This window comes from Meleagris gallopavo, chromosome 1 (assembly GCF_000146605.3).
Source record: "Meleagris gallopavo isolate NT-WF06-2002-E0010 breed Aviagen turkey brand Nicholas breeding stock chromosome 1, Turkey_5.1, whole genome shotgun sequence".
NCBI lineage: Eukaryota > Metazoa > Chordata > Aves > Galliformes > Phasianidae > Meleagris > Meleagris gallopavo.
Window position 1 is genome coordinate 129,138,935 of NC_015011.2, and position 16,539 is coordinate 129,155,473.

At 35.4% G+C, this 16,539-nt stretch overlaps 1 protein-coding gene across 1 annotated transcript in view; it reads left to right on the forward strand.

Moving 5' to 3' along the window:
- The window catches only part of TMEM131 (transmembrane protein 131), a 73,715-nt gene that overhangs the window by 15,814 nt on the left and 41,362 nt on the right, over window positions 1–16,539 (forward strand). Inside the window, exons 3-10 of the mRNA XM_031557597.1 lie at window positions 647–715; window positions 7,536–7,659; window positions 8,587–8,703; window positions 9,917–10,039; window positions 10,981–11,061; window positions 13,601–13,751; window positions 13,839–13,895; window positions 14,892–14,953. Of these exons, the coding sequence (XP_031413457.1) occupies window positions 647–715; window positions 7,536–7,659; window positions 8,587–8,703; window positions 9,917–10,039; window positions 10,981–11,061; window positions 13,601–13,751; window positions 13,839–13,895; window positions 14,892–14,953 (784 nt within the window). The remainder of the gene's footprint in view (window positions 1–646; window positions 716–7,535; window positions 7,660–8,586; window positions 8,704–9,916; window positions 10,040–10,980; window positions 11,062–13,600; window positions 13,752–13,838; window positions 13,896–14,891; window positions 14,954–16,539) is intronic.

The following is a 16,539-nucleotide window of genomic DNA, read 5'->3' on the forward strand; positions in this document are numbered from 1 at the left end:
AAAAAAAGAAAGAAAGAATAAACATTACCAGAGAATGGTTTCTGATACTTTGTGGTCTTTACCACTGGATGGTCTGAGGGGTATTTAAATTTTAGCCTTCATCTACTAGTCCTCTCTCAGTTACCAACAGGAGGTTAGTCCAGGTGAGGCCAAAGAATGTTTCTAGACCAAAGTTACTGTATTTTGTGTACTAAGACTTTTAACAGCAAAAGCATAGGTTGGTTTCTCCCATGTGGCATCAGTACCAACAAATTGGATCTGGATGGCTTATGTGCCACTGCAGTTGTAGCATGTGAAACTCATGGTGTGTACTGTCGTGTGTTTGCTGGGTATTCTGAGGAGAATGTTTGGATATTGCTATGAAAGATGATATAAACTTATTTAGCTTACTGCAACACATACTTTTCCTCTAAATACTGACGATGAGTTTCAATTATGTCTGTTTCTAGTATCTGTACTTTTGCACAGTCTTTCTTGGAGGTACCAAATAATCATGTAAAACTGCTATAAATTGTGGACAAGTTTGTCAAGCTATGTTTCTTCTGCTGAATTAGATATGCTGTTATTTGTTTTAATGAATAGGGTAATTCAGGATGAAAGGAGGCAAAAAGATGCATCTTTTAAAGAATTTCAATTTGTCTTGCAGTGTATCCCTGTATCGGGAAAATTGCCGACCTCTGCGGTTCGAGCCACCAATGCTGGATTTCCATGAACAGTAAGTTAAGTCTTCTGATTGGTTTCAAAGAGCTTTGAAAAGTGAAGGACAGCTTGGTATACAGAGAGCAGCTTCAGTGCCTGACTCATACTTCAGGACAATGTAAACTGAAGTGATGACATTTCGAACATTCTTGTTAGCAGTTCAACAGAGGAGAAAAAACAGCCTAAGTATGCCTTAGTGCAGTAATGCTTGTGAGAAACTTCCCCCATCTTTAGCCAGCGCTGCTGCTGGATGAAAGGCTCTTTTATTTACAGAGGAACCATGGATTATTAACAAAATTTCCTATTCCTTGTTTGTAGGAAAGGCTAAATATGGATGTAGTAATTACAGAGATGTGTGAGGTGACACCTGTGTGTTGATACAGTGTATAGCTGTTTCTGAAGCAAAAGGAGTTGTAACTTTGTTTTGGTTACCAAGAGTGGCTTTCTAGAAATAGCCTTTATCCAAAGACAGAAAGTTAATGTCTACGTAGTGAAGTTAGATGGAGATTACTTGTTTTACAGAGCTTATTTGTGTCAGTCTGCAGAAATATGCTCTAATATAGGAACTCATTATTTTCTCATTGTAGCAAAGACATAATAAATCACAATAAGCTCTTCATTATTCTTTCAAAATATCAAAATATTTGTTTGTTTCTGTCAGTAACTGGTCATAGGTAAGAGGATAACAAGTTTCTAAGCTGAGTAGTAAAATATGGAATGGTAAGTCTGGCTCCACTGCATCTCTGCTGTAACAAACATTATTGTGTTGTAGTTAACGAGTTATAAAGTGGAGTGTGGTACAAACTTAGAAATTTGTACATCGGTTTGCTCTTCATAAAATTGTAGAATTGTAGACCTGCTCAGATTGGAAAAGACCTTAAAGATCATCAAGTCCAACCACGACCTAACCATACTACCCTAACTCTAACAACCCTTGCTAAATCATGTCCCTGAGCACCACATCCATAAACACATCCAGGGATGGTGACTCAACCACTCCCTGGGGAGCTTATTTCAGTGCTTCCAGTTCCTTCAGTCTCTTCTTGTAGGACATATTCTCCAAGCCCTTCACCAGCCTTGTTGCCCTTCTTTGGACCTGCTCCAGCACCTCAGTGTCCTTTCTGTATTGTCAACTAGAGTTCCTGTAAAAATGTATTGATTTAATTTCAAGTGACTTTCTGTTAAAACTAAGTAAATATTCCATTAATAGTAATTACAGAATTGAACAACAAAGATATATTTTTTCATAGATTTTGATTCTCATTGGCTATAAATGAAATGTTCTATTGATGTAGTTTGAAGTCTGCTAATTTTGCAGGTCATCTATATATATTACATACTTACCCAAAGAGGCTGTATGTGCTACTTTTTTGTGTGGATTTCCAATCTACTTCATTTTTTTAAAATAAATGAACTAAAGTAGTTCACACACTGACGTGAATACTTCAAGATGTTCTTCGTTATATTTTTTATTTTTTTGTAAGCTGAAAGCACCGAAGTAGTATAGATCCAGTATACCATTAAAATAGTGCAAATCAATTACTTACAAGAAGCGTAAGGGGTTTTGTACAACAATATAGAACTCAGGGATTGCTGACTTTTATCTGTTACCACAGGGAACGTGTGTGTGTGTGTGTGTCAGAATTTGGATCATTGTGTTGTGCTTTTGGTGTTTATTTTAATCTAAAAGTCTGTTATCCTTAATTTAGTTGTTTAGATAACAACCTCAGGCAGAAATAATCTTCTAGTTTATTAAGACCTAGAGTAAGATGTGAAAAACAGCTTTAGAAAAGGTTTTGATTTGGAGCCCCGGTGTTCAGTTTAAAATCTACCCTTAAACTGCATATGCCATGCACCCTGAAAGTAAAACAATTCATACTTAATCTTTTGGCTTTTTGCCTTTTAAATTAGGCAGGTTTTTTTCATGCTCACTTTGTCTTTTCTTTTTGTGTTGATAATAGAAAAGTCCTAAAATACATATTTAGTTTCTGAGTAAGAGTTGTACATAGTGCTTTGTGAATAGGTATCATTTAGTAGAGCAAGCTTATTCAAAGGTCATGTTGATGCAAAACTATCAACATGTATCATTTCTTGGCTATAGGAAGTTGCAACATTTAATTTCAGTCATAAGGTAACCCATGCTTCTTGTAATGTTTTTGGTTTGCTACTGGTGTTTAGGTTTAATCACGTCTTTCAAAATCTCGCCAACTTAAACGTCTGTGATATTAGTGGAAATCTATTTTACTAAAATCAAAACCGGGATTCAGTTGCTAAATAAGTTCCTGCAGACACACTTCCTTGTGCTCTACCTGGAGATGAGATTACAGTGGTTGCAAACTTCTATTAAACGAGAGTTGGTTTTGAAATGCTGCTTTAATATAAAATAATACAGTATTCTACCACTTTGAAGACAGTCCAGATAATCTCAGACTTATCGCAAGAAATGTGTGCTCTATGTTAGGATATGCAAATCTTTGCTTCAAAGGATCCCAAATGTTCTTGGTATACTTTAAGCCTCTGGGAATAGGGTGGGACCAGGACAGGTTCTTTCAGGTCAGTGATCCAAGAAACTGCTTAGACTAAATGGAATATCACTCATTTTTTAATATGAGAACCTTCTCTCTCTCTTTTTTTTATTTTTTATGTTAAACCAGTAACCATTGGGTAGTCTTCTGTAACTTTGGAAGGTGATTGCCCAGAATTTGTTTTGGCAGGACGGTCACTATCTGTAAAGCTTCCCATGTTTGAGATATATCTTCTTATTTGAGCTGTTACAGGTGGTCCATCTAGATGAAGACTACGATGTAGTGTAGTTTTCATTCTCTCCTTGTTTCTGCTTTACGAGAGAACTTGAATCTTCATTGATCTTAACACATTGCTTTCATCTATGTTAATTCAACTCTGAAAATATGAAAAGTAAAGTTAGTCAGTTCTTCACAACGAACTTTTTGGCAGAAGTATCTTGACGATGGAGTAGTTTGATATTGAGAATTTTACGATACTGACGCTACAAGTTAGAACTGCTTATCGTCAACATTTTAAAATGTCAAATTATTTTAAAACTGAAGTTGTTTTCTTACCTCTTTTTCAGATTGGTTATTGGTAATGTACAAAAACATGCTTTTATTATGCTTCTGTGGTGAATGGGCGTTTGCGCATCACTCGGTTTGAGCTGAGTCCCACTCTCTAAACAGTTTTTTGGTGGTAGGACAGTATTCTAAAAAACTATCTTCTAGCTTTCTGTTTATCAACTATCTTGTTTTGTATTTCCTTTAGAAATACAAAAAATAGGGGGTTTTAGTAACATTTGTATTCCTAAGCTCTTGTGTTTAAAGGATGTTCTGTTTTTGAACAGTAAATAGCAAACAATTTTAGCAACTAAGGAGTTTATCCAAGTCATTTTATGTAAGGTTGTTTTCTTATATTTCAAAAATATATTTATGAAGGGTTCTGGGACCTATAAGGTACCTACAATGTGTGCAGCCAAGTGTATATACTGCATGTTTTATAAACTTCATATGCATGAGGTTGAGATTGTGGGTTTTTTTTCATGTTGCAAAATGAAGTGTTCACTTCCACTGGAGTTTAAATGTAAGAAACAGTAGACAGTAAGTTGACAGTCCAAACGTACCTCTGTTTTTGTTTGCATATAGAAGTGCCTCCAAAGCAAATCTTTTTATTACACTTTTAACTTCATTCACATTACAGCTGGTGACACTATTGGTTAAGTCTATGCTAGTACTGTTTTGTATACCAGGTTTTGCTAACTGCTTGGAAAAGGTATGATGTGTCTTGCAGGATCTGATTCCTAGCATAAAATGTGACATTTGCAGTTTTCAACTTTTTCAAGTTACGTTGACACAAAGTTCTTGTCAAGTTTAATATGAAAATGCTCTTTATTTGTTTGAGAACAGACAAAAGTAATGAATAGCAAACAAAAACAACAACAACAAAAAAAACCCCAAAACATTGGAATCTGGGAGCTGATAAGCAATTGAACTATAGCCTTATATATGGATCCTTTCTGGTTTTTGTTTGTTTTGCTTTTCCCAATTAATGAGGCAAGCTTGCATTCTCAAACTTCTGGTTTTGGTTATTTCAGTTAAGTGAAGTATCTTGCTTGGATCGCTCGATCAGTGATGCTTATAGTTCCATGTGAAACAGGAGAGTGCTCTAGTTGCTGATTCTCTACTCTTGAATATCAGGAACTTCCTTCATGGAATCATAGACTCACCAAGGTTGGGAAAGATCTCCAAGATCATCCAGTCCAACTGTCCACCTATTTCCCACTAAACCATGTCCCTCAGTACAACATCTAAGTGTTTCTTGAACACCTCCAGGGTCAGTGACTCCATCTCTTCCCTAGGCGGCCCATTCCAGCACCTGAACATTCTTGGAAAAGAAGTTTTTCCTCATGTCTAACCCGAGTTCTTGTAAGGAGCTAGTATTTTTTGTAAGAATGGGTTACAGAAGGCATTCTCCAGAGGTAACTCCCAGTATTTCCTAATATAAGTGGAAGGCTGTTGGTTGAATTCTGTACTCTCTCCAATCTTGCTGAAAAGAACAGGAGATGGGGGAATAATTCATCTGCTGAGCTTTACATTCTTGGGCTTTTACTTATAGACTGGCATCATTTTTCTAAATCAAGCCAGCTTTTTTTTTTTCCTAAATGAAAGTATCTCAACTAAATGCAGTAAGAAAATTATTCTTTTAAATGGACAGTTTCAGTCTGTTTTCTTTATAGTGAGGAGTTTAATATTTTTGCAAGTCTGAGCCAATAGCTCGAGAATTTGTTTCCCCAACTCCTTGCAGAAACTGCTTTCTTTTAGTTAAGAGTATGCCTCTTTATCTCTAGAGTTGAAATGAATTCCATTACAAAGATGTGCTTACAAGGTACTCAAGATGCTGGAAAGAGTTGAGTTGTAGCATTAAAAATGATGCATTAACACAGGCTTATTTACCTATTTGAACAGGCACCTCACCCTTGGTAATTACCATCTTCTCATCCACATTTTAGTATCTGCTTTTTATCAGTGTGGGGAGACCCAGCATTTTACAGGGACAAAAGATCAGGAGCAAAATATCACGTTTTGACAGTTCCTGCTTGTCTGAAAGTGTGTATCTATGTCATCTTATTGCAGTGAGAAGTATTAGTTGTGACTGCTCCAGGAAATTCTGTACAATTTGGCACCTGTAAACACTGTACTTGTGCAGATTACTGTGACTAGATAAATCACAGCCTGGAGAGTATCTCTTAGTTGATTGTTGTCTGGGATGTAGGTTTGTTAAAGGTGTCTGGTGCACATTGTTTTACCTGAATTTTACTATGTCTCATGAGAAAGGGAAAAAAAAAAAAGGTAAAGTTTGTCTTACTTCCCTAGATTTGGTTAACATCAGGGTTAGTGTGTACAAGGAAAGCAGTATCTGAGCAAAGCAAAATATTAGAGATGCTGTTACAAAATCAAAATAGTCTACAAAGTTGTAAAATAGAAAGGTAGTCCTAGCAATAGAATTCCTTTTTAGTGACTTCTCTTATCACGTTCAATGTGATCTGAAGTTCAAAGGACTGTGATGTCTGTCATGACTACTTCCCTACTGTTGTTTTTTGCTTTGGTTTTTTTTTTTTTTAAATAGGCTTTGGCCTCTCAAATATACTGACTTAAATTTGCCTCTTTTCAGTACAGGAAAATTGTTGTTGCCTTAAAATGTTGCGGTTGTTTGGAACGTTTCCTGGGACAGTGTTTTTACTTCCAAACTACCTTCCTGTTGGGAACAAGCTAGAACTTCAGTCTTACCAAATCATTCAAGATAATTTCTTGGCTTTGTGCTTTTTCACACGTTAAAGATTGTAACAAAGTAGTACTTAAATCAACTCTGATCCTAGTTTTCAGTACATAGTTGGCTCTCTCCAGAGACCACAAGCAGTATGCTAGTCAGGTAGCTTGTTCATAAGCGATATGATGCTTAAAGTCTGCTTGTATTCTGTTACTTCCTGCTGTTGTGGTTGGCTGGAATTATTCTGCTTGATTCTTGGCTTTAGCTGTTAAATTCCTCTTATAAAGATTCATTAGAGTGAAGCGTGATAGGAAGAAGACGATTTCACCTTCTTGGAGAGCTACTGAATGTGGTCAGGGAAGAGAATTGTCAAGAAACTTTCTATGACAGGCAGCAGGGTTGCTGCTGGGAACTTGTCTTCAACTGTAGAACATGAGAAGTTGCTGTGAGAACAGGAGAACAGCTGATCTTCAGGAAAGGCTGAAAGCTTTTTTCAGTGTTGGAGGAGTTGGATTATTTTATGTCTTTTTTGTTTGTCAGTAGGATTGCAAAGTGTTTATTCAAGGTATGGAGATTTTTTTCTCTAAGCAATGAATTCACTGATAAATTGCTGGCTTATAGAAGCTCATTTATGTCCTTCAGTTTCCAAGCAGATAAAGTGCTCACGTCCATATATACTGATGTCATTGAAGGAATGTTTGAAGGAAGAGGATTACTCAGATGTTGTAGCATAAGAGTACACCATTTTACCTCTTCTGATTGTGAAGTAGAAACCCGAAAAATAGCATATCTTTTTTGATAGGTACCCAGTTATAGGATAATGCAATGTTAAGTAAGTCTTCATAAAAAGTAATAAGTAATCAGTCAAATATTAAAGAAAAAAATGTTAAGTTAGCCTTTATTTAAGGTAGAATTATATACATTACTTAAACACATGAGCAAAGTTTCATTGTCAGTATTCCAGATGCAATATGTACCTATTTCGCTTAAGGGGACAAAACTCATTGTCCTGTTTGCTAGAAATCTTAACAGTTTAAAATGCTTTCTTCCCTTTTCCACAGGCCAGTTGGAATGCCAAAAATGGAGAAAGTTTACCTACATAACCCTAGCTCAGAAGAAACAATTACACTAGTATCAATATCTGCTACAACATCGCATTTTCATGCGTCGTTTTTTCAAAATAGGGTAAGTTATTTTGCTTTCTCAAAATGAGCTTTTTCTTTGTTTTCTGTATGTGAACTTGATTCCTGCCCAAGCCTGCTCCCCTAAGTGAACTATTTATTTCAGTAATTATATGTCTAAAAATATTAGGATACCTCAGTTCTTGATCTCAAATCAGTTACCAAACAAATTTGAACTGATTATGGAATCATATGCAAACCCTATTAGAAAAGAAGAAATTAAATATTTCTTAGGAGTTCCAGCTAGGGTGTAAGTATATACTGTCACTAGCAGCAGATGCCTTCGCTACTGATGTGACCGTTAGGTGTTCTGTACTTCAGAGCATGTGCACAGCTATGAGCTGTTATTGGAGTCTTGTGAAGACTGTAGATACAGTGAAGAGGTATTAAACTGAAGCAGTCACTAATCTAGATGTAACTGTTGCAGTCATATCATAAGAACTTGCAAGCTGAAAAACATAGTGTCAGTAAGCGTAACTCTCTTAACCATGTTACCATCAGATACAGTTCTCTAGTTTCAGTTTTGTGCATAGGGCCTGTGGTTTAGCAGGGTCCAACAAACAATTAAAAGTCCTTACTACAGAAAAGCTGACTATAAAGCAGCCTTTCTCACTTTTCAAAGTTCTGTAGTAATTGCCTTTCTCCTGTGTTCAGTAAGCTCAGTCCAAGGTATTTCTATGTAATAGTGAATTCTGAATTTACAGTTTAGCCTAAAATTATAGTTGAATATAATTTTGCAATAGACATTAGCTGCAAAATAATGTTTTGATTCTCATTACACATATGTATACTTTTCTTCAAGTCTGTAGACTTTCTAACTTCAGTGTTCAATAAAGAACAAATAAACATCTTCTGTAGCTCAGAAAGTGTTTTTCTGAAAAGTGCAATGACCTCAAACTTTTTACTCTGCTTGTCTTTTTTTTTTCTCCAGAAAATTCTTCCAGGAGGCAATACATCCTTTGATGTAGTTTTCCTCGCAAGAGTAGTGGGAAATGTAGAGAACACTTTATTTATTAACACTTCTAACCACGGGGTATTTACTTATCAGGTAAGATAAGTGGAGAACAATCAGAAGAAGTTGTAAAATGTGAATTAGCCTTATGGCTGTATCTATTACTGCATATATAACCACACAGCAGTGTTTTTCCGGACAAGTTAAAGAAGCTTCTATCCTAGTTGCTTGTTGTAATGCAGTTATATCAATATAAATATCTATAGGCCACTAATATAAGCCAGATCACTGAAAACTATATGGGGTTTTATGTGTGTGATAGTGGCTTGCTGCAATGATCCAACTCTTTCTTTTGTTCTTTGTTCATCTGATACAATGATAAGACAATTTTATTCATTATGCTGGCAAAAAAAAAAAATCCATTTACATGAGATTCAACAAGATAAACTGTACAAATGAAAGACGCTGAAAAGTGAGATAATCATAGAGTCCTTAGAGTTGGAAGCGACCTCTGAAGACCATCTAGTCCAACTCTCCTGCAGTGAACAGGGACATCACAGCTACGTCAGGTTGCCCAGGGCCTGATCCTGCCTTTCCTTGTAAGTCTCCTAGGACAGGGCATCAACCACATCCCTAGGCAACCTGTTTCAGTGCCTCACCACCCTCCCTGTAAAAGATTTTTTTCCTTGTATCTAACCTAAATCTACCCTCTTGAGCTTAAAACCATTTCTCCTTGTTCTGTCACAACAGTCCCTGCTAAAGAGTCTGTCCCCTTCTTTCCTGTTACTCCCGTATAGATACTGATGGGTGGATATCAGGAAATCCTCATGTTAAGGGAATCTAGCTCTTACCTAGCAGCATTTTGAAAACAACAAAAGTCTTTCCAACATAGATACTTTGTTCCATAATCCTTTAATGATAAGATTTAATACCTTTTTAGCCTTTAGCTGGTATTGAGTATTTCAGGGTGTCAGAATAAAGATGTTACTTTGATGTCCTGTGATCTAAATATGTCAGTGTAATTAAGTAGCGGCTATTAGAAATACTTGTTTTCTGTCAATGAAACCAATTTTTTTTTTCAGTGCTTTAGCATGATGCTGATTTTAAATGCTCAGTGAGAAGTATATTAAACAATTAATTAAAAAGGGTACTTGGTAGACTATTAAAAATTGCATACATATAGAATCATAGAATCGCCAAGGTTGGAAAAGACTTACAAGATCGTCCATTCCAACCGTTCATATTAAATGCTACTACAAGGATATCCAGCTGCTTAGGCTTGTTTTTTTTTTTTCTTCTTCTGCCTTAGGTGTTTGGCATTGGAGTATCGAACCCCTATCGTTTGCGCCCCTTTATTGGGGCACGAGTTCCTGTAAATAGCAGTTTTTCTCCTATAATAAATATACATAACCCTCACAGTGAACCTTTGCAGGTGAGCCTAAAAGCATTACATTCTCATTCATTTATGATATCATCTGAAATTCTATTTATTTTGTTATTTCGTAAATCTATTTGAACTGTAAATCTATGGGACACCAAGTTTTATACGTTACAAAGCTGTGTTTCTGTTTAAATACTGTTCAGTTGTTCTAGAAATTATAGATTATGTTCACAAATCTTTTTAGTTTGCTGAATTGAGGTTTTACTATGGGTTTTCCATTTTTAAAATCTCATATTTACTGCAAGATGGAGAACTACACTTCGCTTGTAGTCAAGAAGAGTAATGAAGCCTATGAAGTAACATAGATTTTGCATTTTTAATCCAGGCATGCCTTTTAGCTCCCTTCTGCTCATTTTGCATTGATAATGTTTTTTTGTTGATGTTGTTGTCAACCCAATATTTCAGGAGGTAATCTGATTTTAATTAGTGATGAGCTTTATTTTATTGATCAACAGTAAAGAAAGAAGAACTCTCCCTTGATCCAATAAACACAGCCAGAAATGTCGACCAATGAAATGTGAATACAATAAGCTTAATGTCTCTCTAGGCTGTGTATTAAATGTAGTACTATTATTATGTTTTCTCCCAACTAGTGGTGTCTTTACTGTGAACCTTAAAGTGGTACAGTGTTCTTGTATCAAGACAGGATTGATGAATGAAGTGATATCTGAACATAACCAAATTATTAAATCAGTAGCCTGATAGTGAATTTCTGCTACTATTTGGTAAATGATTCATAAGCTGTGAAATTTCACAGAAAGCACATTGAGTGTAGCACTACCCAGTGGTTTTATCATAATTAGAAGTGAATTTATTAAGAAACTGCAGTGGTCAAATAGTTGCTAATCCTTTGCATTGAACATTATATTATCTGATAACTGAAACAGTCTCCCTTTAATGGTGTGTTCACATTTTCCTGTTATCCACTCCAGGTAGTAGAAATGTATTCCAGTGGAGGTGATCTCCATTTAGAGCTTCCAACAGGTCAGCAAGGAGGTACAAAGAAGCTGTGGGTAAGTAGTGATGTCTGCAGCATTTACTGTAGATATTTGGGGAATTTTTACTTCGTTATGATTTTAGGATTGTTGGTTTTTTTTTTTTTTACCTAAATTTTTGTCATGTAATCTGTAAAAGAACTCCATAAAACTGAAACGGTAACAGGATCTATTAGCTGTATGATAATAGAAATTAGAAAATTAGAATTAAGCTCTAAATTAGAGCTTAATTTCAAGAAGCAATCTCCATTTAACTGTTCTTTTTTGAAAGGAGAAGATGAATCACACCCACTTGATCACACAGGACAATGTAGTCCTTCTTATGCCTTGCAAGCTGGATTCAGCCTACAAGAAGATTATAAAACTAAACCTTTTTTTTTTTTAACTGAGCAAGTCCTTCCTGCAAATCACTGTGAATGTTTATGTGAGTTGGAAAAAACAGCTGAATGAACTTAAGGAGGAAGAACAAATTGAGGACTATGAAACAGCAATGTGTCCAGCTGCAGTAAATCTCTAAATCATGATTCAAGAGTGGCTAGAAATGGTTCTGGAAAGTATGCGTGCCCTATACTATGTATCTTCTGCCAGTGACAGAATAATAGATTAGACAGACACTTGGTCTGGCCTATTAAATCTGTTTTGTTGTGTTCTTTGTGACACGTACTGGTATCTTCACAGGAAATAAGTTTTAGAAGTATTCAGAAAATGAACTTTTGGTTTTATGCTGTATATTATACTGTTAGTAATGTCCAACTAGATATGAAAACTATTTTCCTCTGTGATGGATACTACTGCTTTTTTTTTATGTCTGTTTTTGTCTGGAAGAGACTTCTAAGTCAGATTCAAAATTTCTCTTACTCCAAATATCATTACAGTCACTGACTGTTGTATCTGTTGCAATGAATAAAGCCAGCATATTTCCAAGCCAAGAAGAAAAATCACAAAAATTAATTCCTGGCTTTTCTGGAGAAAGTCTGTGAGAATGGCTGTAACTTCATTTTAGATACACGTATTCCAAAGGAATAGAAATACAAATCACAAGAATTTTAAAAATCAGCAGAAAGAGCAAACATACTGGGAGTTGGAAATAAGAAATAAAATCAGATTAAAAAATAAAAATGAAGGTCTTAATATTTTGACATAGTTTTACTCAGATGGCATTGCTTTTAATGATCACAGAATCACAGAATGGCCAGGGTTGAAAGGGACCTCAAGGATCATGAAGCTCCAACCCCCTGCCACATGCAGGGCCACCAATGTCCTCATTCAATACTAGACCAGGCTGCCCAAGGCCTCATCCAATCTGGCCTTGAACACCTCCAGGGACGGGGCATCCACAACCTCTCTGGGCAGCCTGTTCCGGCACCTCACCTCTCTCTCTTAAAGAACTTCCCCCTGACATCCAACCTAAATCTTCCCTCCCTCAACTTAAAACCATTTCCCCTTGTCCTGCAAACATGATAACCTCTTCCTCATGAACAAAAGAAAATTTAAGGGGACTGTTGAATTCTATAATCATTAGTGGGTATATAAACAACATACCTGTTTGGTGTGGTTACAGCCACCAACAAAAGCATAAGATTTTTAAATGTCTACCTCAGTTCTGGTTTTAGTTCTTCAGCAAATAGCTATTCAGCTTCCCTAAGACAGGTTGCCAGTTAAAGCATTGATGACAAGCATGCAAAAATTGCACAGAAGGACATTGGCATTTCAAATCAGTAAGACAAGTAGAAGAAGTGAAACCAGTAGGTGGAGGCATGAAGATATAGCAGAAGAGAAAGTAGAAGAAATGATTTGAAACAAGGTTGATACAAGTATCAAATGATACTTATATGTATGCTGTCAAATGTCAGATATGATGTCGGATGTTTTGATGGTTGGATGAAGCAGTCCGCATATGCAGGAGAATTTTTGTGATCGCTATTTAATGGTACATCAGAGATCCAGACAAACTTTGGATGATTTCTAATTACTCATATGGAAGAGGGAAATTGCATCCTTGGAGGTGATGTAGGAGTTTGTTTATGTTAGGTTTGTGAATAAGTGAGAGCAGAACTTGAAAGTTAGACTTCTCAGTATAATTTTTAATTCAGGGACTCTCCAAATGTAGTTATTCTGACTACTAGCAATTCTGCACTATTTTAATTTGTGTTTAGCTAGATGGTTTTGACATTTGTGTATGTATATGAAACTGTATGTGCTTTGGAGAAAAAGCAATTAGAATATATAAAAATAGCATTTGATGTTACTGAACTCAATAACATTTTTGCCGTTAATCCCTCATCCTTTTCCCACAGTTTTAAGAAATAAAACTTAAGAGGGTAATGAAAGTCTTCTTCTGTATACCTGTTTTTAATCAGTGTCGTATTTGTTGGGAAAAAACTACCCAAATGAAATGTAATGATAACTTTAAAAACATGCAGGCTCTGTCTTGCTTCCATTGCTGCTTTTTCTCTTATTGTACAATTATACTCAATACTTCTATTGTTGTTTTTGCTGTAGCAGCTCTTTTTATAGTAACTACAATCTCACAGATGTGCTTTTGATGTTCTGTTAGGAAATACCTCCCTACGAAACAAAAGGAGTGATGAGAGCCAGCTTTTCTTCGAGAGAAGCAGATAATCATACAGCATTCATTAGAATAAAAACAAATGCCTCAGACAACACTGAATTTATCATTCTCCCTGTTGAGGTAGAAGTTACAACAGGTTTGTAGAAAAGCATTTTTGACATTATTTAGCTTTATGAACTTGTGCAGTAAGAAAATGGTAATGTTTCTTTTTCTTCCCTTAAAGCACCAGGAATCTATTCCTCAACAGAAATGCTAGATTTTGGTACGCTACGAACACAAGGTAAAGTTATGCTTCAGATCTCAAAGTATCTGTAAGGGGCAAAAGGAAGAATGGTTACCATTGTAATTTTCCTGCTAGATTGTGAGATTATGATTTTATTTTGCTTTTTCTTTTAGAGCCAGAGTTTCAAAAATTGGAAAATAATGCATTGCTACTGTGCACAAATGTGTTTGCCTTCTAGTAAACTTGAGATGTGTACAAGCAAACTGTAGTTTCCACATTGATTATAAGTCAAGTACTGACACGAGTCGTAAAACTTATTTGCACATGGCTTAACCTGAAAATTGCTGTTGGTTTATTTCATTATTTTTTTTTTTTTAGGGAAAGATTGCTTTACAGCTACAAAGCTTTAATATCTTTCATACACAAGAAATAGTAGAAGTATGCAAACTTAACCAAGTTGTTTATAATTTCTTCTTTTTTAAAAATGCCATTTACACATTTGTGCCATATGTTTTGCATTATAAATTATATTGCTTAGTGAGATCAAAGAATTATTTAGGCTTAACAGAAAGTAATAAAACTGAAGGTGTCTTTTGAAACTGTAAAAGGACGTATATGAATTGATTCTTTAATACTGATATATCATCTTTTAAACCAACCAACAAAAAAAAAACACAAATAAAAAGTAGCTTCTGAAGTACTTTTCCATACAACATAGCTAACAAATAAGATTACTAAATAAGATTGTCTCTGTTAGTCCATCTGGCCAAAATCATGCATTTTACTATTTTTAGCTGGTTCATTTCGTAATGTGTTAGAAATAAATGTAGTTAACTGAAGCATGGAGTATTTACTACTATAAAGAATGCCTTTTAAAATGTCATGTTCCTGAGGCTAGCTACTTTGGCTGTACTACCAAGTTAATGTAACTCTTTAAGCAACAGTGCTAAACAACAGTGGGTTTATGAGAAACTAGCTAGCACAGATAACTTTGTATAAGGTTTTCATATTAAGATAGCCTAATAGTCAGGTGTGTTTTTTGTTCTTTAACAGATCTGCCAAAAATTTTAAATCTGCATTTATTAAATTCAGGAACAAAAGATGTGCCAATTACAGTAAGTTTTATTTTCTTTCAATTTGAAACTTTCTACCTGGATTTACTTCATGTCATGAAAATTGATCATTTCCAGCTTCACCATGCAGTGTTCAGAAATAGAAGCTAGAAAAAAATAAAAATATGACTTACTATTAAGAAAAGAAATCATGTATATGCATGGTAAAATTAATTTGCTTCATAGCCTTCTTTCAACAGCTTTTTCAGTATCTATAGATTGTCTACAATATCTTAGGGTCCCTAAGCTTTTCTACTTTTCATTCCAGTTTTGCATACAAAAGATTAAGGTTCTGTGGGATTGTTTGTCTACATCAGAGTCCCTGAAAACATATGAAGTGATGTTCCAATGTAGTCTTATAAGACGAGCAAAGAGTAGCATTTAGAAGCAGACTGCAACGTGGCCCTTGTTTTCTTGAGTCCATCTCATTTTTATCTTGAAATAAGAAAAAGGCCTGGGAACACTCCAGAGTCCTTTCCTATGAGATTGCTACAGCTGTGTATAAAGGCAGTTTCAGAGTTCTAGTTTTGGGATTTTCTGCGTTTATTTTTTTGCTGTATTCTTGTGGTTCATGCATACTTCTTTCCTGTGTAATTTCCTATGTGATTTTTTTCCCCACTATTTTTCTCATTTTTTCCTTCTCTTCCTCCTGTCCTCCTTGTTTTGCAGATTTGTTTGTATTGGTAGCTATTTGTTGTCCCAGTGCATTTTAAAAAGTGTTGAAATGTTGAAAAGAAACCAAAGGAGTCAGAAGAGTGACTGAAGGACTGGCAAAGGTTTCTTACTGAGCTCTTGGAGAGCATTACTTTGTTTCTAAAACTTAACTGTAGAGAATGATATTTTAATAGTAGAGGTTGAATAAAAACATTGGGCAGGACGCTGGATACTGAGGCTAGACAAATTTATGGTAGAAACAGAATACCTACTTAGTAATGAGGATAGCTTTCCGCTGTAATGATAGTCCATGCAATTTCTGCTCAGTTATTATTCATGGATAACTCTCAAGTCAGGAGAAGTTAATAGTATAGTATAAGAGAATTTAATTTGTGCTTATTATTTCAGTGAGGGTGGATGATTTTAAGGTCCCTTGTGGCCTTGTATGCTAGAAAGCACCTTCCATGGAGTGTGGTAATATGTTCTAATTGAAAAGTTTTCTCTCTCCTGTCTCTCTAGAAAGGCTGTATATAATCCTTAAAATCAGAGGATTTGCAAACTTGCCAGATTTTTTTCTCAACTGTTTGCTTTCCTACGTCATTCCCATGTTCTAGACTTGCCAGGTTTTTTTGTAAGCTGTGTGACATACTTCACGAGTACAAGGCAAATAAGTTTATGTTCAAACTGCCAGTATCATATCTCATATCAGCCCCTGTTTCGTACTTCTCCAGAAAACTTCCCTTATGATATATTTTTCAATATCACATATGGCATGTCTGAGTCAATTGTTCTTATTAAAGCACAATTAGTGGTTTGTAAGTTGTATAACCTTACCAGTATTTCAAGCACTGTGTGAATTTCTGCTGCTATGCCAGTTTTAAAGTGGTAAACAAGAGTAAAGAAATTCTGCAAAGAAAGTAGTGAATAGTTTATTT